The following is a 24,448-nucleotide window of genomic DNA, read 5'->3' as shown; positions in this document are numbered from 1 at the left end:
ATTATTCTGGCAATCAGCAACAAAAAGAGATTTCTGAAGTCGATACTTTAATCTCGTTTTTTCGGTTTTTGCAATTCATACAAAACGGAAAGTAGCTCAAACATGTAGTATTTGTTTGTGAACATGTTCCATCTTTTTATCGATAGATCTCAATTTTACTCTTCAGTTTTTTGAGTTTATATATCAATCTGCTTCTACTTTGAAATCATCATTGTGACAAATTCTACAATATAAAAATATAAATCATTAGATTGTACACACTGGTACCATTTGCAGGCAATCCAATTCCCTTGTCAAATTTAATCATCAATTTTAAACTATATTATATAAGTGATCAGATATAGACATGTTTTCCTTTCGCCTTGATTCACATTTATATTTCTTAAGAATGGAATGAACCGCCGATTTTTATTCAGTTTTATTTGACTTTTATAAAATAAAAATTATTGGTATAATTAAATTTTGTATTGGCCCAGGGGAAGTTTTCGATGTTCGATTCTATCTGACTGGTTTTTGTTCTTTCTTATTCTTGCTTTGTCTCAGTTGTATCCTTTATTTCAACTTATTGCAGCTCGTTAGAATTTTAGTTGATATTAACTCATCAATATTTCCACTTGGTCTCTTTGTATCTAATAATTTACTCGATGTTACATTCGTAGTACAGTATTAACAGTTATGTGTTGATGTTACATTCGTAGTACAGTATTAACAGTTATGCGTTGATGTTACATTCGTAGTACAGTATTAACAGTTATGTGTTGATGTTACATTCGTAGTACAGTATTAACAGTTATGTGTTGATGTTACATTCGTAGTACAGTATTAACAGTTATGTGTTGATGTTACATTCGTAGTACAGTATTAACAGTTATGTGTTGATGTTACATTCGTAGTACAGTATTAACAGTTATGTGTTGATTTTACATTCGTAGTACAGTATTAACAGTTATGTGTTCTTATAAGCGTTGTTTCCTGTCATTGACTGTAAATTTTTGAACATATTTTGTCAACCATTCACTTTGCTGCTCTTTTAAATTGTGGTGACTTACCTTCATAATTTACCTGACCATCTCCATCAATATCGGCTTCTCGTATCATCTCGTCAACTTCCTCGTCAGTTAGCTTTTCTCCGAGATTTGTCATCACGTGACGTAATTCAGCTGCACTTATAAATCCATTACCGTCTTTATCAAAAACTCTAAAAGCCTCTCTGAGTTCTTCTTCAGATTCACCGCCATCTTTGATTTTTTTTGCCATCATTGTTAAAAATTCTGGAAATTCTATTGACCCATTGCCTGATAATATAAGATTTTTTCAAATAAGTCGGTTTTGTATGGAATTTTGTAATTCCATTATGGTGTTGGCAATAATTTTTAATGTTTTCTACTTTGTATCTTTTTCTAATTTTTATCTTTCGTTTGAAATTAAAGTACAAATTAATTCTATCAAAACGCGTTTAATAATTAACAAGATCTAAAACAATAGTAAACATTACCATCTCAAAATAGCCAGCTCAGAGTACTTTACAGCCTTCTATGAAATCAAGCGTCCTACACTCAAATATTGGGGACTAAACTTCAGAAAAGAGTTCAACTGTGCAGAAAGACACTATCGTCTTCATGCCAGAAAACATTTGTTCAGAATTTCGATGCAGAAGAAGATTGATTGATTTATTATTTTTTATGTTAATTCCACTTTCAGCACTCTTGGTTATATCAAGGGTGGGTCAGTTATTTTTCATCGACGGAGGAAGCCGGGTGACCGGAGAGAACCACCGATCACAGAAGAAGAAGTGTTTTAGTCTTGCTTCAAAATATAACTTTGGAATTGTTAGTTCTCCCCAAAATAATAAATACAATGGTTGAAAAACAACAGTATGATTGCAACTTTTATCAATAAGTCTATCAAGCTTAAAGACAGATTCAAAGGACAATTTGTAAACCTGTAAGCTTTTATAAATGATATTACCGTCCGACACTGGGTTTAAAATAAATTCCTGAAATTAGAAGAATACTTTCACAATAAAATTATTTGTTCGTGATAAAATGTATCAAAAGTTTTGATAAATTCATGACGACATCAATAGCTCTGTCAAAATAAAGTAAAGTAATGAAAATATTATCTGTGACGTCACTGTAAACACGTGCTAATATAGAAAGATTACAATGAATTGGTTTTTAAATCAAGATCTGAAAAGGGGCAATGGTGACCATTTTCGTTGAATTTCACATATAAGTACAGTAAATACACAAGTGCAAACAAATATTTGTCTATGAAATAAAATGGTAACCACGTGCACAATTTTACACGTACACGTTTTATTCCGTACGGTTTTTTTTTCAATTGAAGAGTTGATAAAGCTTAAAGTGTGTCCTACCGTCTGTATCCACATCATTGATCATATCCTGTAATTCTGCCTCTGTCGGATTCTGACCGAGTGATCTCATTACTGTTCCTAGCTCCCTACAGGAAATTGTACCATCTCCATCTTTGTCAAACAAACTAAACGCTTCTTTAAATTCTGTGTGATAGACAATTTTAAAATATTTATTCATTTGTTACTTTTACTATATACAGTCATGCTTATATGAGAAATACATATTATGAAAGTTTACAAAACAGAGCAAAATGTGCTTTCTATTCTTTATATAGTAATCCTAAATATATGTTAAAAGCTTTAGGGTGATTTGTTTCAACTTTACCTGCTATTTGTTCCTCTGTCAATGATTCTGCCTGTAAAAAACAAAAATTATAAAAGTAATAACTTTCATCAATATACAATAAAACACATCTAATTTGGTTTGGTGTTGATCGCACACCTTAAAGTTTGATCATTTCTGTTTAATTTATTTACATTTTTAGACTCGGTCGCTGAAGACTAAACACATGTCTGTTGCTGATAATTGTATGTTGACCACTAAATATATTCAAGTTGTTTGTGTCGTTGGGTTACTGCCTCATATGATTTATTTCAGCTATGTGTTGGTCTTTTTGAATTCAGAATAGATTTTGTTTATATTATATATGTTGATGACTTCGTCTTAGCATAAAGATTAGTTATAATCAAAAGCCTTAAGAACTGTACCATTGCTGGTGGACTTTGTTTGCCCAGTGGAGTGGAATTTGTTTATCCAGTGGAATCAGCTCATCTACCTGTTAGGAAGTGTTTCGGTACTGAATCATTAGACGGTGTTGTATGAGTTTTTCACGTCCTTTTTGTTTTCATGATTTAATAGGATTTCTATTTTTGACTTTTCAACTTTTTGGTCTTCCTGACCTCTGTAAACCTGATGCAGGTAAATCAACCATGGACACGGAACTGGTTATAATACTTATTATTATCAATTTGTTCATGCCAAGTTATAGTTAAAAGGAAATTTAAATGAAAATATGAGCAATCATGTATTACCAACAAAAAGACATTTGATTTTCATTTAAACATTAGAATATACTAGTAGATCTGGTCATTCATCGTCTTTCGTCAAGTAATTAATATTCTTTTCGCTTTCGATCTTTTGGCATCACCAGCTTGGCATACGAAGCTATTTTGCTCAAAAGTCAATGAAAAAAGACAGAAATCTTGATATATATTGTAAGTAAGTAACAACTCCCTCGCTGGTATATTGGTATGATAAGTCACTAGTAACGATAGACATGATGGCAACATATATCCTTTTAAAGTGAAGGGTAATATAAGGAGTCAATGAATGCATTTCTTAGGCTTTACATTACGTTCAAAATAAAAATGAAAATAATAAAAGAGTAATTTGACTACCTGTGAAATTTACATATAATTTAATTATTCATAGTAAATAAGCTGAGATACTCACCATTCTGAAGTGTGTGCTGTATTTAATTTATATACAATATTAGCTATATGAACCTAATAAGATCAGAATAAATATTTACTTGTAAAGAGTTACTGAATGTATCTGATGATAATAATCTCTGGTGTAATATTTCACAAAATAACAATCTTTACCGCAATGGGACAAGCACACAATTTAAATATACTGAATATCTTAAAAAAAACTACACCATGTGTTTCTCTCAAGCAAATGTGACTTTAAAATGATATTTGGTAGGCTATGTTTTGATTAAAAGCATATCAGAACAATAACAACATTATGTGTGCGGAAAGCCTTCCTCTTTTTTTCATTTTCATTTTCATACGTTACTCTCAATTAACTTATTTGTTAGATAGAAACATAAACGTTTTGAAGATTAGCTGATACACAAATTCTTACATAGGCGAGTGAAAGGTGATAGGTCAACGCGGGGAATGGGACCTACTCTTAAATTTGGGATGAAAAACTACGTCCCCCTTTTTAAGCCGAAATTTTCTAAAATATTGGTGAAATGACTAAAGGCATTAAAACCTAGTAAGTTAACACTATTGATATTGTTTTGAACCTTCTTTTAAGTATTGGTTACATTTCATCGGAACATATTTTCAAATATGGGATTTTTTTTTTATATTCTTGTTCTTGACGTTCTTTAACATTAAATTTCAAACGACGTTGGCTTTTTTAATATGTTTGTGTTGGAAAGATAATTACGCTTTGTATATTTAATTATAAATCTATTTATACTACATGGTCTATTGTTTAAGATGAATGTGAGTAATCAGATTTAATTAACTATGCCTTTGCCTTTAACAGATTATGAACTAACTGCCGCAATGCGACAGAAATTGGCCAATTGGAATACTGCACCCTCACAAAAGTATAGCATGACTTGTTTATCAATCGTTTCAAATGAAGGAGTGTATATTTCGTGTCGTTGATTTAATATGTTGTTCCAACGATTGCGTTTCTATCATTTTACTTCAAAGTCATTTTATTTCATTAATATTTTAAACTTTACCCAATTTTTGCTTTAATTCAATCTTAAGCTCAAGTGTGCTTATCTTATCTAAAAATTATATTTGCTAGCATTTGTATGCTCATGTGTAGTTACTTGTCTTAGTTGAAGAAACCGTGTTGTATTGTGATGTTTTGTATTTATGCTATAGTCGTTTGAAAGGGCTTTCTTTGCTTTTTCACTTTTTGATTCGAGCGTCGCTGATGATTCTTTTGTAGACGAAATGCGCGTCTGACGTACAAAATTTTAATCCTTGTATCTATGATTAGTTTATTGTTGATTGTACATATGTGCCGACTCTAAATAAAATTTACTTATTTACTTACCATGTAACGAATTTGTTACATCTTTATTGTTTCATAATTGTTTGCTTTTATTATAAATCCCTGCTTAGTACAGACATTTCCTTATTTTTACAAGCTTCAAGTTCCAACAGTTGTCTTTCTTTTTATTAGGAGACTTTATATTTGTATAATTCGGAAGGAAATTCATATATTTTCTATTCTAATGATTGATACATGTTTGGCTTTTTGTTGCTTTGATTTTTCAATACGCTTTATGACGTTTTTGCATTCTTGTTTGAATTGAAAATCCGGTAACTTATATGCTTTGCTGGCTTAAATACGGTTGGCTTAACCAGAGACATATACTTAGACATATTACTTTTTTCCCCTTTAGATGTGCCTTCAATATTATCATTGTACTGCAAGTATTGATTGTTTTCTGTGATTACTGGTCCTTCACTCTGGAACGATTTGCCTGAAAACCAACATAATAATAATAATATGTATCTTTAAAGGCGTTAATTGATGTGCATAAACTCTTACTCACAATCTGAAATTAAACTCGACCGACTCACCAAGAAACTGAATAAAGTCCGAAGGTAGCTAGTCTCTATGGTACCTAACATTGTATGAGAATTTAGTTTCAATTGGTTGAAGTATTTCTTTAGTTATCACGAGACGTCCTCAAATGGACGGACAGACTGATAATACGTCTGAATTTGAATTGGGATATAAAACTATAGTTCAGAAACATTCAATGACAATCAATCGTGAACTGGAAGCTCCAAGAAGCCTGTCGCTTATCTTGTAAATCTATACATAATAGAAAGCTTCAAGAAACTTGTTGCTTATCTGGCATACCTGCACACAATAGGAAGCTCAAAGAAGCCTGTCGCTTATCTGGTATATCTGTTCATAACATAAAGTTCCAAGAAGCCTGTCTCTTACCTGGAATACCTGTTCATAACATAAAGTTCCAAGAAGCCTGTCTCTTACCTGGAATATCTGTTCATAACATAAAGTTCCAATAAGCCTGTCTCTTACCTGGTATACCTGTACATAATAGAGAGATCCATGAAGCCTGTCGCTTATCTGGAATATCTGTACATAGTAGGAAGCTCAAAGAAGCCTGTCGTTTATATGGTATATCTGTTCATAATAGGACGCTCCTTGACTAGCTGCTTACATATACGTAGAATTGTCGTGTTCCTAAGAAGTATACAGCCAGTAAAAAAAAGAATCGGAGTTGGTACGTGAGAAATTTATTCCCATAGCAACATTCCCAAATAATTGTTAACATAATGCCTATAGTCTGCTGTCCTTATCGTTTATCTTATAATAAATGAGGAATAATAATATCATAAAACGATTCTGTTGTTTTTTTTATTTTCAAGAACATTTTCTGTTGAACTTAATATAATCAGCAGCTTTCTCACGAAGAACGCGCAAAGTGTTGATGAGTTCTCAAGTGGTTGTCACGGAGGTTATTTTTTTGTCATTACCTTCCCCAATAACCACTTCACCCAAATAAAAGTATCAATCTTTCATTTTTTTATGTATGGTCAGAAAAGTGGCATAAAAGAGTAGAGAAGGTATTATTCTGAATTACCGGAAGGCCAAGCTATTTTCCGACCGGGAAAATAACAATTTTTTGCTATTTTCTGTATTGACCAGAAGAATAGCCACTGCCATAAAAATAGCATGAATAAACATAAACAAATATGAGACATAAAACAATATCTTCGTCATATTATATCACCAGTTAAAAGATAGAATTGATTTAAAATGGTTTAAATCTTGAACAAGAGATTAATTGCCATACAGACAAAATATTTATACAGACATGGTAAGTAAACTTTATAAGGTCTTTAAAAGTAAACGTGAGTAAACTGATTCTAAGATGTTTCGTATTACGGTACACATTGTATTAACATAGAAATCATTTTTCTTGTATAATTGTAGCAATGTATTTACAGTCAAATTGTTTTGTTTTGTTTTGTTTTTTTCTTTTTTTGGATGATTGTAGCAATATCATGATTCATAAAACTTTAAGTGCTGTTCTATTATAGTCATTTTGGTTTATTTCAATGCTATCTTTTATTTCATTCGTACACTTAGTCTAGTTGACAAATGGAACCAACGTTAGTAGGGGCGTTTTTAACAAACATTTCATACTAAATTCTTTAACACGGTTGTGAAGGTTAAAGTCCGATTTAAAATTAGTAAATTATTATTACAATCAAATATTTATTTAGTTATGGCATTGGATTTACACAATAAATATCATTTAAGATTTGTATTTAGCTGCTGTTGAAATTATGGTAGGTGTAATTAGCGTTATCGCTCAAGGTAAACAGATATATTGTGTACTATTCAGAATGAAGACCATAACAATATTAATATACATATATATATACAATGTATTTCAAATTAAGAGAAGTTCGGGTTTCAGTTTGGAAACCCTCGTTCATTTTGTCTGTAATGGAAAATGTAACCCCATGTTCTAAAATCGATATGCGATCAGTCAAATAGTATGAGCAACAATTATTCATTTCAATTAAATGCCTAAATAAAGATTAAATCTCCTTTAACATTTGCATAAGATAATCCTAATTAACATCTTTATTAAAGTTGACCCTGGTTTACGGTTCACATGTACACTGATCAAGAGATGTATAAATAATAAATAGTATCGACATTTTAAAATCTTGTCTTCGCTATTTTAATTCAAGTAACGTGGAAAAAACGATAGTACACACACTGTCATAATTCTAAAGAGAAGTTTTTTTTTGTTTTCAGCGTTTGAAAAAAACTTCTTGGTTGTTCGGGCATTGTCCTTTGGAATCATTGTCTTTTGGAAATTTATTTCAGTTAGAATATTTGTTTTTTCTTGATTATCTTTTCGTTTTTGTAGTCTCTTCAGTATCATGTTTCTCTGTATTTAAATCAAAGAACCACCCTGTAATTGCATAAATACGTAAAAATGGACACAAAAGAAAATGGAAAAGTTAGGGAGCAACTATTTAACTTTAAGTGTGTGTGGGGGGGGGGGGGGTATGTTTTTTTTTCTGAGTCAGAACATTTTTATTTACTTTTTCGACGCTATCAATCAAATTATTTTTTTTCCAAATTTAACACTATAAGGTATGGGGAAAATCTGGATTCAGAATATTTTTTTTTATCATCTGCTTGACCAGAATATTTTTATTTTTTTCATCAAATTGGGGATCAGAATATTTTATTTTTTTTAGGAAAAACAATAACCCCCCCCCCCCCCCCCCTCCTTCCCCCCTTGAAGTTAAATGGTCGTTCCCTTAGAGTTTTAAATAAAGAATTTAATTCAAATTGGAAAAGTAAGGTTTTAATGCACTGCTCCTTCGTTCCAGGCTGATCAGCTTACAGAAGAACAGATACACGGTAATGGTGTTTGACCTATTGTCATTTGGATCAAGCATCTAACGTATATTAACATTTATTTAAGTATTCTTTATCAAATGATGGAAACTATTACTGTACAATTCATGTATGTTTTTATAAAACAATTAAAAAAATATGGGAATCAAAGCTAACCTGAAGACGTGATAATAAAATAATTACTCCCATAAATTTTATACAAATACTTTTTTTGTGTCTTCTTGCAAGGATTTGTATAGTAAGATTCAGAAATTCAATTATATTGCAGTAATCGATCATCAACAAACAGTTTGGTTTTTTTTAAATAATTTGAAGTAATATTTTTATATATCATTTAAAGTAATGAATTGTTCTATTGTTTTAGTCTCTTGTGGTCATATAGATCTCATACATCCTTGGCTTTCAAATGATTAGGTTTGAGCGTTTCTGATGGAGGTTAATCCAGAAAAGCGCTTCAGACGCTCACAATTGATAACGTGTTATCTTCATTAGCTTAAAGGGTTAGACCTTACCAGAGTTAGATGAGAGACACACGCATGCATACGTTTAAGAACCCTGAAATTGCCAAATAAACCAAAGAGAAGACTAATAGAGTAATAAAAGTGTTAGAGTACACACATACATGTTATGAGATACCTGAAGCGTTACTTTATAATATTGAAAAAAGAATACTGATAAATAAATATAAGAAGATGTGGTATGAGTGCCAATGAGACAACTCTTCATCCAAGTCACAATTTGTAAAAGTAAACCATTATAGGTCAAAGTACGGCCTTTAACACGGAGCCTTGGCTCACACCGAACAGAAAGCTATAAAGGGCCCCAAAAATGACTAGTGTAAAACCATTCAAACAGGAAAACCAACGGTCTAATCTATATAAAAAACGAGAAACGAGAAACGAGAAACACTTATGAACCACATCAACAAACCACAACCACTGAACATCAGGTTTCTGACTTGGGACAGGTGAAAACAAATGCAGCGGGTTTAAACGTTTTAATAGGCGCCAACATTCACCCTACCTGAAACAATAGTGTAACATCAAAACATAGAAAGACACACTATAAAATATCAATTGAAATGGCTTAACTCAATTTAGAAAGACAACCATAACCTTGAACAAAATGCCGCCAAATTAAATAACGTACACAAGTAAATAAAAATATTTTTGTTGTGAGGTATACATGAAGTACGGAAATAATTTTTACAAAAATAAATAATTTTGTTGTTCCTAGTCCGAAAACAAAAGTGAAAATTTATCGTCATACTAAACACTTATCAAAGGTGGTATATATTAAAAATAGTGAGACTAGATATAACACTGAATAAGTAAACATTAAATAACAAAAATACATTACAAATTGTATCAATAGGTCAAATTAACACGAAAGTACGATTTGAGAGTACTCGCAGTTACTGAAAGCTAGTTAAAAGCCAAAAACAATTAATAATAAAAAAATCATGCATCAGAGACTAAAATCAACTAAAACCACATCCCAGGGATTTAGTGTTTTAACGTCATGGACAGTCAAAGAAGACATGACTTGTGCAATGCCAAAATAAAAGTATCGACAGGCAGTAGGATAGTTAGGAGTTAACCTGTTAATAAATATAATGTAATATATAGATAGAGTAATCTCTATATAGAAAATGAACGTGGATGTGTATTTATACATCCCAAAAAACGTTTAAAAGAATATAAAATCTGCTGATGACAAAATCGATATTTGTGCCAATGTAAACTATATTCAAAGATCTAATTACAACATTGGTAAGATAACCTTTACTATAATAAGTGTGTTTAAAAGTTCGATGAGTTTATAGGATTACATAGTGATTTCAACGATTTTAGTACAATATTACCGTAAAATTTAGGATGTGAAATACCGTTTTTTATAAGTTTTCTACAGGTACAGCCAAATTTATTAAATCCCTGAATTAATAATTTACCAGTGATGCATTGATTACGTTCCACTACACACCCTATTATCAGTAAGGCAGATACCATAGGTAAGACAGTTCCTTATATGCTGTACACGATCCCAAAATCCATTGCGTTGCAATGACAATCGAAAACGCAGACAAAATTCTATTTATACAAACACGATGGATGCAGTTCGAGGCTTCATTCAAGTCAATCTAATTGAAATAAAGATCTCTGATTTCGTTATTCTGATATATACGCCCATCGAGTTAGATCTAAATTTTAATCAGATTGCTTTCAAGTTAGAATTAAACCAACTTCTCGAATATTTTATTATGTTATCTATTCAACTCCTGGAGGATTTGGACCTATTTTGGGCATATCTACATTGATACCCTCTTTCCACTGATTAAGACAAGACTTTTCTTCCTTGGTTTGTTCTGTTTATCAGTTATTCCTTTGACCTGTTTTCTCAATCAATAAAATTTCAGAATTTAAAGAGGCTTTCAGTTTATTTGACCAAGATGGAAGTGGAACAATCACATCTAAAGAATTGGGAACAGCAATGAGATCACTAGGCATGAACCCAACCGAAGCAGATCTAGCAGACATGATAAATGAAATTGATGCTGATGGTAAGGCATTCTATAATTATGAAGAATAAACCATTGCATTTTTTGTTATTATTTACATTATTTTCAATAAACATTTGTGTGAGCTTTCCGTTCATACCCGGCACCTGCGTGTGGTAAACTTCGGATTTCTGTTGACGCCTAAGCATGTAACATTACATGTAAAAACAAAGTTTTTTGCTGTCTTGTAAAACAATTACACTAAGCATTAAATTGAAAAAATGTCTGACTTTAGTTAGAATAGATCCAAGGATGCTAAAATACTAATGCTTAACTGCTATTAATTCAAAGAGTCGTCTGCACTTTCCCTGAATTCCATAAGTTTACTTGTCTACAAAATTTATATTATCGTCATATGATTTACAATCAGGAAACGGCCAGGTTGACTTCCCAGAATTCCTAACGCTTATGGCAAAGAAAATGAAAGATGGTGACGCTGAGGAGGAAATAAAAGAGGCCTTCCGATTATTCGACAAAGAAGGCAATGGCTTTATTAGTGGGGCAGAGCTTCGACACATCATGACAGCAATTGGTGAAAAATTGACAGATCTGGAAGTTGACGATATGTTACACGAGGCAGACCTCGATGGAGACGGAATGATAAATTATCAAGGTAAAACGAAATGATTTCAGTGAAACGTTTATTTAGTTGCATTTCTACATTAAAAAAAGTAACTAATCAAAAGTAAAACAAAAATAGAGATCGTAAAATATGTCTGTTGCGTTAATTGCTGAAGACCTAACCAAAAACTGTAAAGATAAAAGGATGATACAATCAATTGATCTGGTTATTTCTAATTAGGTATGAGATATTCTTGTCTCATATGAACCGACCATATGTCCCTCTTTTCTTGTTTAGAATAATAGGTTTCCGTACCAACGATAGTTTATAACGAAAGTCGGTTAAACAAATCTAAGGTAAACAATAGACTGGAAAAAAAATCAGTCGCAGATACAATTAAAAGACTCTGAGAATGTCGAGATAGAACAAAGGGTCTGTAAATAAAGTAGATATTTGGTGTAATTTATAATAAAATATATCCACCATAGACTAAAGGAAAAGAATGTACATAGCTATAGATGACAATTTTATTAAAACTCATACACAATGCTAAGAACCGAAACTGGCAGACAGGGTTCGAATTTGGGCAGTGAGTTACTTGCTGTCCTAGAGTTATGTCTCTTTATAACTTGGAAAATTGCAAGTTTTTTCGTTTCCTCGGTCTTAATTAAGTTTGCTTCATGCAAATTTTATGAAACTCATACACAATGCTTAAATTCAAAACTGTCAGACAGAGATCGAATTTGGGCAGTGAGTCACTTACCGTTCTAGAATTATGCCCTTTTATAACTTGCCAAATATTGCAATTTTTTTCGTTCCGCACTCTAACGCAAGTTTGCTTCATGCAAATTTTATGAAACTCATACACAATCATAAGAACAAAACCAGCAAGCTTGAGTGGGAGCATTCGTGTCCTCAGACACATTCTTCTTTTATTTATTATGGTTATTCAAATTTTTTCCACTTTTCTATTTTGCAAAACTTGAGATAAACACCACAGATAAATTATCCTTCATAATGGAATAAATCATAACCTATACATTGCATTAGCATCAAATTTGTCGTTTGTGTAACATCACTGTTTATCAAATCTAATGCTTGCTACATTATACACAAGCTATGTCGGGGCACCTTTGTACAGTTTAATAAAATAACATTTATTTTTTTATTTCAGAGTTTGTTGCCCTGATGTTGAAATAGTAAATTCAGAAGACAAAGCGTACACTCTTTTACATTACAACATACTTTTTGTCATTTACTTATCCAATGTATTTGTTTTAAATGTCCATATCACATTTAAATGTGGATTATCATCAATGTATATAATAAATTAAAACCAAGCTCCTGTTATGCTTATAAAAGTTGAAAAGGCAGGCATTAGATTTAATTTCCGCGGTACTACAGATGCATGGTGGCTCATCACGTTTTGTTTTGTATAACTACAGTATTTCGATTTAGAAATAAGGCAACCGTAAGAATTTTATCTAAAGTTTGGTCAATGAGTGAAGATATTTCACTTGAATATACATATGTTGAGCCAATCTTATTGAATTGTTGGGTCATGGGCTTTCATTGTGTAAACGAGAACATGAACGCTTGTATGATTCTAAGTCCAAGTGAATAAATGAACAATTTAACATGAAATTTAAACTACTTCATGTAATTCGAAGCGGATTCAGTGCATTGCATCTAAGTGTTGTAATATTACAATTACATCTATTTGATTAGTACCAGAATCTGCATTTGCATGTGTGTGTGTATGTGTTTATATATATGTGTCGCTACTCTAGATTTGACCTCTCAACGAAAAGGTCATCACGCGGTATCAACTGTTGTCCAGTTATCACGTTTCGATCACACTGCACATGCATACATGTAGGTCATATTTAACATCACTTCCAACTGGTAACGAAATATATTACTGTAAGGTTTCTGCGTGTTTTCAAAGGCTTTAAATGGATTGTTCAATGCAGACACAGCTAGGGATGTTATTAGATGACTTGACAGCTTATTTAACAGTGGTATAGTGTAAACCAGCATAATGTATTATATCATGCCAGTACCACAGCTAAACAGTCGAAATTAATATTATGCTTTATCTACACAACGTAGAGCTGTATATCACTTGTAATCAAACATTCTTAATCCGGATACATTATAAGGGTAATACAACCAGGAAGATCAAAAGCAATTTCTGTGAATGACAGTCTTTTGTAATACACATTGGTCTTGTCGAAGGCTAATTATAATCTTTCGTCTAAGAAATCGACTGTACATATAATTAACCCTCAGTACCTATTTTAAGTAAATTGCTGTCAATATGTTATGCAAATAAATGTAAATGTAATATCAACTCTAATCCTGTAAGTTTCGAGTAATACATTTCTTCCGTAGCCTATATCTCCGAGTTGTTAAGGTTTGGACAAATGAATGTATACTGGTATTTTATTTCATTTGTAATGAAAATAACACATTATTAATCAGACTGACTTGTTAATTACAAATGTAATATATGAGCTGCGTCGGATAGAAATCGACTTTATGCAAATGAATATCAATACATCTGTTAACCTTTTTCAGGTTGAAAAAATCTCTACGGAAAGTCTGTAACTGTTTGAAAATTGATTTGTTATAAGAACCCTACAAAACAGACCAAAATTCATCTTTTATTTCGTATTTGAATGTTCCAAAATAAAAAAAAGTCTTATACATGAACATATATATGTGTACTTGCACAAGGTCGATTTCTATCCGACTCAGCTCATATGATGTGGGTCTACCTATAAGAGTTGGTCACAGAAATACAGAAAATTAAAGAGTTGTTCCAAGAGTTCTTTAACGTGCAAAGGAGTAACCCTCTCACTAATAAAGGCATAGGATTCACGTCTCTATTCCAACCAGACGTAGAGCTCTGCGCATTTATTAAACATTCTGCACAGCAGACGGATCCCTACTCAGCATGGGTCTGACCTAGTCCAGTTGGATCCAGGTCAAACTTTTAGGTTTTGATGTTTGGTTTGAGTTTAACATAAATGAAAACAGACACAATCTTCACAAAAAACAAAAAACCGGGAGGGGGGATATCGGGTGTTATGTTACGTAGCGTTTGCATGTTTTATTGATCTCTGCACGGCGATTTCAAGTTGTCGTAACCGGTGACGATACAAAGCTCCGTGGTATTACACTTGTCAATCATTGATGATTGGGGTTCTGACCTTGAGACGTCTTTCAGATATTTTATATTGGTGTCTCATTACTTGTAATTTAAATCTTCTCTTATATATAAATATGAACTATAGATAGACTGACTCTAATTTGTATTGTTCTTCATACATATAGACCCACATGCATGCAGCAGATTGAAATCATTGTAATCAAAGCTCTACACCAATCACTATGTAACTTAAAAAACATGTGTTAATTAAAAAGCTTTCGTGACATGCACATTTAAGATAACACAACACTAGAGAAACATCCTCTTATGAGGATCGGATCTGTTTTATTGGTTAGCACCTCTACCTTTCCTTGTTTGTTGATAGAATTTTACTGCTTACAAGGAAGTTATTGTAACAAGGGTTCCGTCAAACGTTTTATGGACGCCATCATGATTTGGTTCAACGTTTTGTAACACTTTGTCCCAGATGATCATAGATTTGTTACTCTTGTCATATCCACAATGTTATATCTACTTTACATCGAATTTGTACCACGTGATTTGTACGTATCATTAATAACGGGTGTCAGTAATTGAGTATGAACTGATAACCCATTCGGAGTATCTGAGTTAACCACGGTTTTTAGTGGGTACGTGTTGCTCAATCTTTGGTTTTCTGTGTATTGTTTTGAGGACTATTGTTTGTCTTTTCGATGTTGTTTTTCTTAGTCATGGTATTGTCTCACTCTGGTTTTTTATTGTCCTTTTTAATATTTTCCCTTTCTATAAAAAAGAGGTAATATTGATATAGACCAACGCTGTAATCAATCTTTTGTTTTATTTCTTGCATGCTCTGTTTAATCGTGAGTCCGAAAATTAAATGAAACCAAACAAGCATTATATATTTGTACGAAAATCGTTATAAAAATTCTACTTGTATTGTGGACTTGTTTGTCTTTTAGTGGTTTTTCGTGTTATTTTTCTACGGCTTTGTCAATTTCTCATCAACTTATGAGTTTTAAATGTCTCCTTAGTTTCTACCGCCCCTTTTTTGTGACGTCGATGAGGAAACTACCATTTGTTTCATTAATGAAATTCTATAATTTTAAGGTAAAATGTTAGTTGAAGGTTAGCCAAAACAAGTCTCATTTCATCATATCCCTACTTTTTCATCTAGGATAGCCATCTGCTGGTGGCAACGATTTGTAATTTGTTGTTTACCCAACCATGTGTAGTCTATTTTATCTATAGCTGTTGCTTGATCAAATGGTCAGGATAAGTTATTTTTGAATGTTGGTACCGTATGCTGATTATAACTAGTTCGGGACAAAATTTTCCCGTTTATTTGTTGTAGTTTAACTTCCATAAAGAGGATGACCAATTGATGTCAAAAACTTACATTGGCTTTTTTCGATGTGTTTTGGGGGATTTGATATATTAATAGATTGTTTTAATCTTTTAACCTTTGAACTTTTTTCTAATCTTATTTTTTCTCCATTCATAAACTAAGTAGATTAAGAACTAATTAAAACATCAACCATGCATCGTACAACGTTATATTCAACTGTAAATCTCAATATATATAATTTGATATTTTCTATACTCAATTTTAAAACATTTTCCACTATTTCATTTGTATGTTCATGTTTGCTTTTATACTTAAGATTTCTAAAACGGGTAAATATTTTACGGGATGTAAATATAAACAAACATTTCAAAATAATCTATTTGAGAGTTTAAATATTGACATGAAAACTTTCCTTTTTTATGAAATCCTCGTATAATTATACCAAGAGAGTATCTAAAAATACATTGTATGCACCTGATTTTAGAGAATACTTCAATTAATGTTTGCAAGTGATTCATTTTCACGACTTTGTCGAGGAAAAAAATAACGCGAATCTGTCTTAATTTGACAATCCAGATATTAAAACGTGAAAAAAAACGTTAGCAAAATTGCGAAAAATGAATTTCCGAAGTCTTCTAGAAAGAGCAAAACGATTGCTGTGTTTGTCATTGTGTCAAATAAAACACTTGGTTTTAAGCAACATTTGAAAAATATTCCGATTCAATCATGAATGTTGATGTTCAACGTCTTATTATTACTGTATTATATTATTATTTTCATCAGTATATTTATTTGTTTTTCAATAATTAGATTTATGTACTTTTTTGTTTGTTGTTTCATGTTTCTATGGAACGTTTTCCATTGTGCATGTTAATTGTTTTAATAGCATAAACAATTCTTGGTAGCGATAACAATTTAATCTTTTCTATACACGTATTCCATCAACAGTTATATGATATGACTCAAGTTTCTTAACAAACGACCGAACTAATATCTGCAAGCAGCAACTTTTATCAGTACATGTAGATGGCACATATTTTGGTTTATACCAGTATGTTCGACTTCCCAGAATTCAAACCTATATGAATAAAAGCTAAAATAAATAGTTTCTAATCAATTCTGAAACATATTTGAATTACACAACACTAATTTCAAAATAGATTAGTATCTTATTATATTTTAATCAGTTTATACTGGGAACAATTATTTTCTGATCTTTTTTTTCGCAGATTGCTTTATGCAGATATAGATTAATTGTTTTTGACCAATGAAGATTCATATGAAATACCTGAGATTTTATTGATATAACTTTAAATTATTTATTTAAATATCCAATGTTACAATACGTTTTTAAGTGTAACGGTAAATTTTAGATATATTTCATGTAAATAGACTCTGTTAAGGATTTCTCTCATTGAAAATGGTAAGTTTGCATAAATTGAATGTCATTTTAAATTTGACTAATTCCTAGGTATCGCCAATGAAGTTATTTAGAGAGTATAAAATCTGAATCATTTTACACTTTTTGTTTTTAGTTTAAATTATGAATTAAAACAACCATGTTTTTATAAAGATCTACTCTTATAAATCATATACTGTAATGTAACACTTCTTGAATTTCACAGCCCTTCTGAAACAATAGAGTCTACTGCATTAATATGCTCTTTTCAAGGGTTCAATCTGCAACCAGAGGGAAATCAGTTTTAATGAAACAGTTCTTGTACATACCGGAACAATATGATAATATAAGTCAATACAACAATTTTTAAATGTTTTGCATTGCTATGATGGTCAGGATGTTTGCATTGCTATGATGGTCAGGATGCTTTGCATTGCTATGATGGTCAGGATGTTTTGCATTGCTATGATGGTCAGGATGTTTTGCATTGCTATGATGGTCAGAATGTTTTGCATTGCTATGATGGTCAGAATGTTTGCATTTCTATGATGGTCAGGATGTCTTGCATTGCTATGATGGTCAGGATGTTTTGCATTGCTATGATGGTCAGGATGTTTTGCATTGCTATGATGGTCAGAATGTTTTGCATTGCTATGATGGTCAGAATGTTTGCATTTCTATGATGGTCAGGATGTCGTGCATTGCTATGATGGTCAGGATGTTTTGCATTGCTATTATGGTCAGGATGTTTTGCATTGCTATGATGGTCAGAATGTTTTGCATTGCTATGATGGTCAGAATGTTTGCATTTCTATGATGGTCAGGATGTCTTGCATTGCTATGATGGTCAGGATGTTTTGCATTGCTATGATGGTCAGGATGTTTGCATTGCTATAATGGTCAGGATGTTTTGCATTGCTATGATGGTCAGGATGTTTTGCATTGCTATGATGGTCAGGATGTTTTGCATTGCTATGATGGTCAGGATGTTTTGCATTGCTATGATGGTCAGGATGTTTTGCATTGCTATGATGGTCAGGATGTCTTGCATTGCTATGATGGTCAGGATGTTTTGCATTGCTATTATGGTCAGGATGCTCAGAATATAAAGATGAGGAGGTATGATAGCTAATGAGACGACAATCCACTAGAGACTTGAGGAATAGGACGTAAACAACTATAGGGCACAGTACGGCCTTCAACAATGATCAAACCTAATACCGTGCAATAAGCTACAAAAGCCCCGGCATGGCAAAAACAAAACAATTAAAAAAAAAATTTTACAGCTTACATACTAAATGTACCCTTTTCACACTCTGTTTACTGGGGTGAATCTCCAACAAATATTAAGGCATACAAACTTGATGTACGTTTACACACTCTGTTCACTGGGGACTGAATCTTCAACAAATATTACAGCATACAAACTCAATGAACGTTTACACACTCTGTTCACTGGGGACCGAATCTTCAACAAATATTACAGCATACAAACTCAATGAACGTTTTCACACTCTATTCACTGGGGATGAATCTTCAACAAATATTACAGCATACAAACTCAATGAACGTTTTCACATTCTGTTCACTAGGGACTGAATCTTCAACAAATATTACAGCATACAAACTCAATGAACGTTTTCACATTCTGTTCACTGGGGGATGAATCTTCAACAAATATTACAGCATACAAACTTAATGAACGTTTTCACTTTCTGTTCACTGGGGGCTGAATCTTCAACAAATATTACAGCATACAAACTCAATGAACGTTTTCACATTCTGTTCACTGGGGGATGAATCTTCAACAAATATTACAGCATACAAACTCAATGAACGTTTTCACATTCTGTTCACTGGGGACTGAATCTTCAACAAATATTACAGCATTCAAAATCAATGAACGTTTTCACATTCTGCTTACTGGGGGCTGAATCTTCAACAAATATTACAGCATACAAACTCAATGAACGTTTTCACATTCTGTTCACTGGGGGGTGAATCTTCAACAAATATTACAGCATACAAACTCAATGAACGTTTTCATATTCTGTTCACTGGGGGCTGAATCTTCAACAAACATTACAGTATACAAACTCAATGAACGTTTTCACATTCTGTTCACAAGGGGATGAATCTTCAACAAATATTACAGCATACAAACTCAATGAACGTTTTCACATTCTATTCACTGGCGGATGATTTTCCAACAAATATTACAGCATACAAACTCAATGAACGTTTTCACATTCTGTTCACTGGGGGCTGATTTTCCAACAAATATTACAGCATACAAACTTAATATACGCTTTCACACTCTGGTCACTGGGGGCTGATACTCTACCAAATATTACAGTTTACAAGCTTAATGCATGATTTCACACTCTGTTCACTGGGGGGGCTGATTCTCCATCAGTATTACAGTATACAATCTTAATATACCTTTTCATACTTTTTTCACTGGGGGCTGATTCTCGGCAAAAAAAACCTTCTTATTTAGGGTTTAGAGTACAGACAGGTGTCACTAAAAAAAGATGCATTTTAAATTTATTTATCTAGTTCAAAATTTATATACACGAAACTTCAATTTTTCTCAGTTGCCTTTACAACATAACTTTAAAAAAAAAAATCAGTTAATTGAACACATAAAAATAAATATGAATATGAACAATTTTTGTTGACATTCTGCATTAAAGATGGTTAAAAATTCGATCAACCATACCAGGCTTAGGCTTGTAATTGTGTACGTCAGCCGCGCGTTTCGTCTACATAAGACTCTTCAGTGGCGCTCGAATCAAAATAGTAATACATGTACCAAATTCAATTGAAAGTCGATAGCGAAAGATAAATTTTAAACGTACATATGATTAAAAATAAGAATGGTTTACAAAAGAAGTTATAAATAAAGTATAGAAGATATTGTATATATCATTTACTCAATATGTTTTTGTCGGTAAAATAATGGTTGCGATTATTGAATAGATAATCTAGAATTTGTGGGTTTAATTACAAATGTCAAACATCATTAAAATTGGACGATTGTTTATTAACACGTGACCTATATCTAAGGTAGTCTTTTATTATACTGTGAACCTTTTATTATGTTAAATCCCTATGATTAATTAGAAACTTCAAAAGAATATCTAGACAAAAGTAAAGAAAAGAAAATAGTTTGACTAATTAAAGGGAACGTGTATTATTGTTCTGTTCTACATTGTTATATTGTACCTTTTTACTCTGAGATAAAGATTTGTAAGACTGTTATCTTTTGAAATAAATTGTTTTTAATTTAAACATTTCTTTTAAAAAAAAAGCAGATTATTCTTTAATATTATTTATATCATTCATTGTAAACCCGTACACATATGTATATAGATATGATATGTAATGAACTACTTTAGTTTGTATATATTACGTGAGGAATCTCAGGAAAATAAGTTATGAAGTATGAGTTCAACCTCTTATGGACAATTTGTAAAAAAAACGTATATGGTGCGTTTGACACGTGTGTCTGAAAGTACCGTCAATCTTTAAACGTTTTCATGTATGTATTTTCTTTAGAATGAGTCAGAACAACCGAAACCGTCTAACGTCACTGTTGCTTCGGAAATTCGCAACACTTATTTTTTTATACAATTACATATTTTATGAACTGGAATTTAGAAAATGTATTATTCAAGCTATATAAAAGAGAGGCGAAAGATACCAAAGGGACATTCAAACTCATAAGTCGAAAATAAACTGACAACGCCATTGCTAAAAAAGAAAAAAACCAACAGACAAACAATAGTACACAAAACACAACATAGAAAACCAAAGACTGGGCAACACGAACCCCACCAACAACTGGGGGTGATCTCAGGTGCTCCGGAAGGGTAAGCAGATCCTGCTCCACATGTGGCACCCGCCGTGTTGCTCATGTTAGTACAAACCCGGTAATAAGTCTAATTCGGTAGGTCACATTCGGGGAAAAGGGGAAGAGATTGTAGTTACGACAATTGGAACATATCCGCTATCATCTGTGAAACGGATATTCCATAACGGTCAACCAACTTGTGATGGCGTCCGTAAAATTTACGAAGGGATGATTTCAACTTCACCACTTGGAACTCTTGGTTTAATAGCTTCCTTGTGAGCAGCAACCCTCTATCAAGGAAATCATTATAGGAAATATAAACCCTGGAATATCGTATCAACTGGGAGATATATACTCCGTATGCAGGTGCTGCTGGAATGTTGCTACATAGAAATGGAAAGTTCACAATTGGGAGTCTGAAATCATCTCTTTTGTCGTAAAGTTTTGTTTTCAACCGACCCTCATTGTCAATTTCTAGATGTAAGTCAAGATATCTATATCAGTAGTGAAGTTAGCGATTATCAGATCTATATTTTTTAATGATTGGTGTCACTAGTAGAGGAAGAGGTATGGACCTTTCTGGGGCATCTGATCATGAGTTGATTAACACTTCGTGTTGCTCAATCTTCAATGTTTAGACTAGTGCTTTGTGAACTGTTCTCAGTGTGTTCGTCTTTTTCCTTGAGCAATGACACGGTCTGTTTTTCTTTTATTTTTGTGTTTTGATTGTCCTAGTAATGATTTACGTGCGCACAATACATGTTTCTGAAATTACCGTCCTTCCATTCGCTAGACGGACAAGATGTTTGGAGGCCAAAACAATAAAACGTATATTATATCATGCCTTTGAGATAAATGTATCAATGAATACATTTCTTATAAATTTATGATAACATCATTTTGCATATGAGACCTGATATTTATATCAGAAACCTCTGGATGATACTGAAAAGAAAATAATTATGTGTAAAAATTTATAAAATTTATTTTGTTATAATTGATACATACCATTTAAAAATTCGACAAACAATAAAATAAGTGGGACAATAAAGCGTGTGTCAGAGGGTTATTGGGGTCAAATTAATGCTTTATATTGTGTATTGAGAAGTAAAAAAAATGATCGATATTTAAATGTAATTTGTTGGCGTTTATTCTCGTGTCTGCAGAATTCATTACAAGTTTGTCTAGACTCAGGGGCAAATTGTTTTGAGCTTTTGTTAATTATCAAAATCCAATGTTTATTTTTGGTCCTCTTGTGGTGATTGTTCCTTATAACTGTTTACTTTTTACATCTCCATTACTTATATGTTAAAAACACAATAAAGGTACTTTGTTTTACAGGCAACTGAACTAGCAGAAGATCAGGTCGCAGGTAGGCGTAGTAATTTTTACTTCTTATTCTACCTGCAGAGCATTAAAAAAAGTTCGAGAATATTATCGTGGTCTTGTATCGTGAAATTCCTCATTTTAGTTTAGTTTTTTTTTAATTTTATTTATAAAGCTATCAAATTATGAATTTGAGAAGATACATTGTGACACAAACTCGTCTTTAAGAGTTTTGAAATTTCTCCAACCAAAAAAAAGAGAAGAATTGAAATAGACATCCATTGGTTGCATGTCTTTTTTAATAGTTGCTTTTTGCTTTGAACTAGCTTTCAGTAACTGCGAGTACTTTTAGGTCGGTACCTTAGTGTTTTTGTTTGTTGTTTTTGTGCTTTGTATCGATCTGATGATTCAAGCGTTTCAACTGATTTTTATAATTTGTTCTTATGTTGTACTGTTACACCACTGTCCCAGGTTAGAGGAGGATTGAGCGCCTACAAACATGTTTAACCCCGCCACTTTATTTATGTGCCTGTTCAAAGTCAGGAGCCTGTAATTTAGTGGTTGTCGTTTTTTCATTTGTTCATAAATCAGGCTGTTGGTTTTCTCATTGGAATTGATTTACATTTTGTCACGTCGAGTCCTTTTATAGCTTGTTATGCGGTATGGGTTTTGCTCATTGTTGAGAGACTTACGGTGACCTATAGTTGCTAAAATCTACGTCATTTGGACTGTAGTGGAGTTGTCTCATTGGCAACACTGAAACTAAGCAGATGGAAGTGAGAAGGGGAATGGGGTGTTTGAGTAGGGTGACATTTGGAACCTCTAAACCATACCATCACGCATCAATTTTTTACAGTACACCTTGAAATAATGAATCCAAATAAAACAGGAAGCAAAACAAGAAAAATCAATAAGTTATATAACAATCATTTTTCCCAAAATCATTTATTTGGTAAGAACTTTTGTGTTTTCACTCCCCTGAATTTAAAAAGCTTTGCTACATTTGACGTTAATAAGAACATTGTTTATACGGGCCAGGCCAAGTAAGGTTTAACTTTTTTAAGTTGAACGTCATGTCTCAAAAGTACAAGAATACATCGCCGGGATTCTAATTTTAAATTAAACATTCCCCATGTTTAACAGGATTTTGTACTAAATGCTTTTTCGCTGTGTAATATTGTATATTTAACACTGCTTTGTTTTATATGTATGCATAGAAATGAAGGTACATATTTATTTGTTTTAATAGGTAAACAACACCCAAAATCAGATAATATTTTGTTACGTCGTTATATTGAAGATAGATAATAGTACTATGGTATAAGGGAGCAACCATTTAACTTCAAGGGGGGGGGGGGAATATTTTTTTGTCATCTGCTTGACCACAATATTTTTTTTCATCAAATTGGGGATCAGAATATTTTTTTAGGAAAAAGCCATAACCCCACCCCTCCCTGAAGTTAAATGGTGACAGGTCGTTCCCTAAATAAAACTTATTGACAATGTTGTAGAGTTCAAAGAAGCGTTTAACTTGTTTGACAAGGATGGAGATGGAACAATATCATGTACTGAGTTAGGAACTGTAATGAGATCGTTGGGTTGTAACCCTACAGAAGAGGAACTTAGAGATATGATAAAAGAAGTTGATGCTGATGGTAAGTTGTAACGAGTTTTGCCTAAATTTT

At 32.4% G+C, this 24,448-nt stretch overlaps 3 protein-coding genes across 3 annotated transcripts in view; 2 read left to right on the top strand and 1 right to left on the bottom strand.

Annotated features, from left to right (window-relative positions):
- Nucleotides 1–30: 30 nt before the first annotated feature.
- Nucleotides 31–3,941, bottom strand: LOC127737369 (calmodulin-A-like). Its single transcript, XM_052247982.1, has 5 exons — nucleotides 3,831–3,941; nucleotides 2,703–2,733; nucleotides 2,378–2,521; nucleotides 1,050–1,295; nucleotides 31–223 (listed from the first exon to the last, which is right to left on the bottom strand). Exons 1-5 carry the CDS (start codon nucleotides 3,831–3,833, stop codon nucleotides 195–197), a joined length of 453 nt encoding a protein of 150 aa, XP_052103942.1. The 5' UTR covers nucleotides 3,834–3,941; the 3' UTR covers nucleotides 31–194.
- Nucleotides 3,942–6,869: 2,928 nt separating this feature from the next.
- LOC127737357 (calmodulin-alpha-like) lies at nucleotides 6,870–13,025 on the top strand. The gene is made up of 5 exons (XM_052247978.1): nucleotides 6,870–6,993; nucleotides 8,534–8,564; nucleotides 10,978–11,121; nucleotides 11,489–11,731; nucleotides 12,855–13,025. The coding sequence occupies exons 1-5, from the start codon at nucleotides 6,991–6,993 to the stop codon at nucleotides 12,878–12,880; spliced, it is 447 nt and encodes a 148-aa protein (XP_052103938.1). The 5' UTR covers nucleotides 6,870–6,990; the 3' UTR covers nucleotides 12,881–13,025.
- A 4,464-nt stretch (nucleotides 13,026–17,489) lies between these two features.
- LOC127699078 (calmodulin-like) overlaps nucleotides 17,490–24,448 on the top strand; it is a 30,620-nt gene continuing 23,661 nt past the window's right edge. The window contains exons 1-3 of the mRNA XM_052202816.1: nucleotides 17,490–17,605; nucleotides 22,779–22,809; nucleotides 24,275–24,418. Of these exons, the coding sequence (XP_052058776.1) occupies nucleotides 17,603–17,605; nucleotides 22,779–22,809; nucleotides 24,275–24,418 (178 nt within the window). The 5' untranslated portion in view covers nucleotides 17,490–17,602. The remainder of the gene's footprint in view (nucleotides 17,606–22,778; nucleotides 22,810–24,274; nucleotides 24,419–24,448) is intronic.

The sequence above is a fragment of the Mytilus californianus genome, unplaced genomic scaffold (assembly GCF_021869535.1).
Source record: "Mytilus californianus isolate M0D057914Y unplaced genomic scaffold, xbMytCali1.0.p SCAF_4, whole genome shotgun sequence".
Taxonomy (NCBI): Eukaryota; Metazoa; Mollusca; class Bivalvia; order Mytilida; family Mytilidae; genus Mytilus; species Mytilus californianus.
This window is presented reverse-complemented; position numbering and strand designations above follow the sequence as displayed.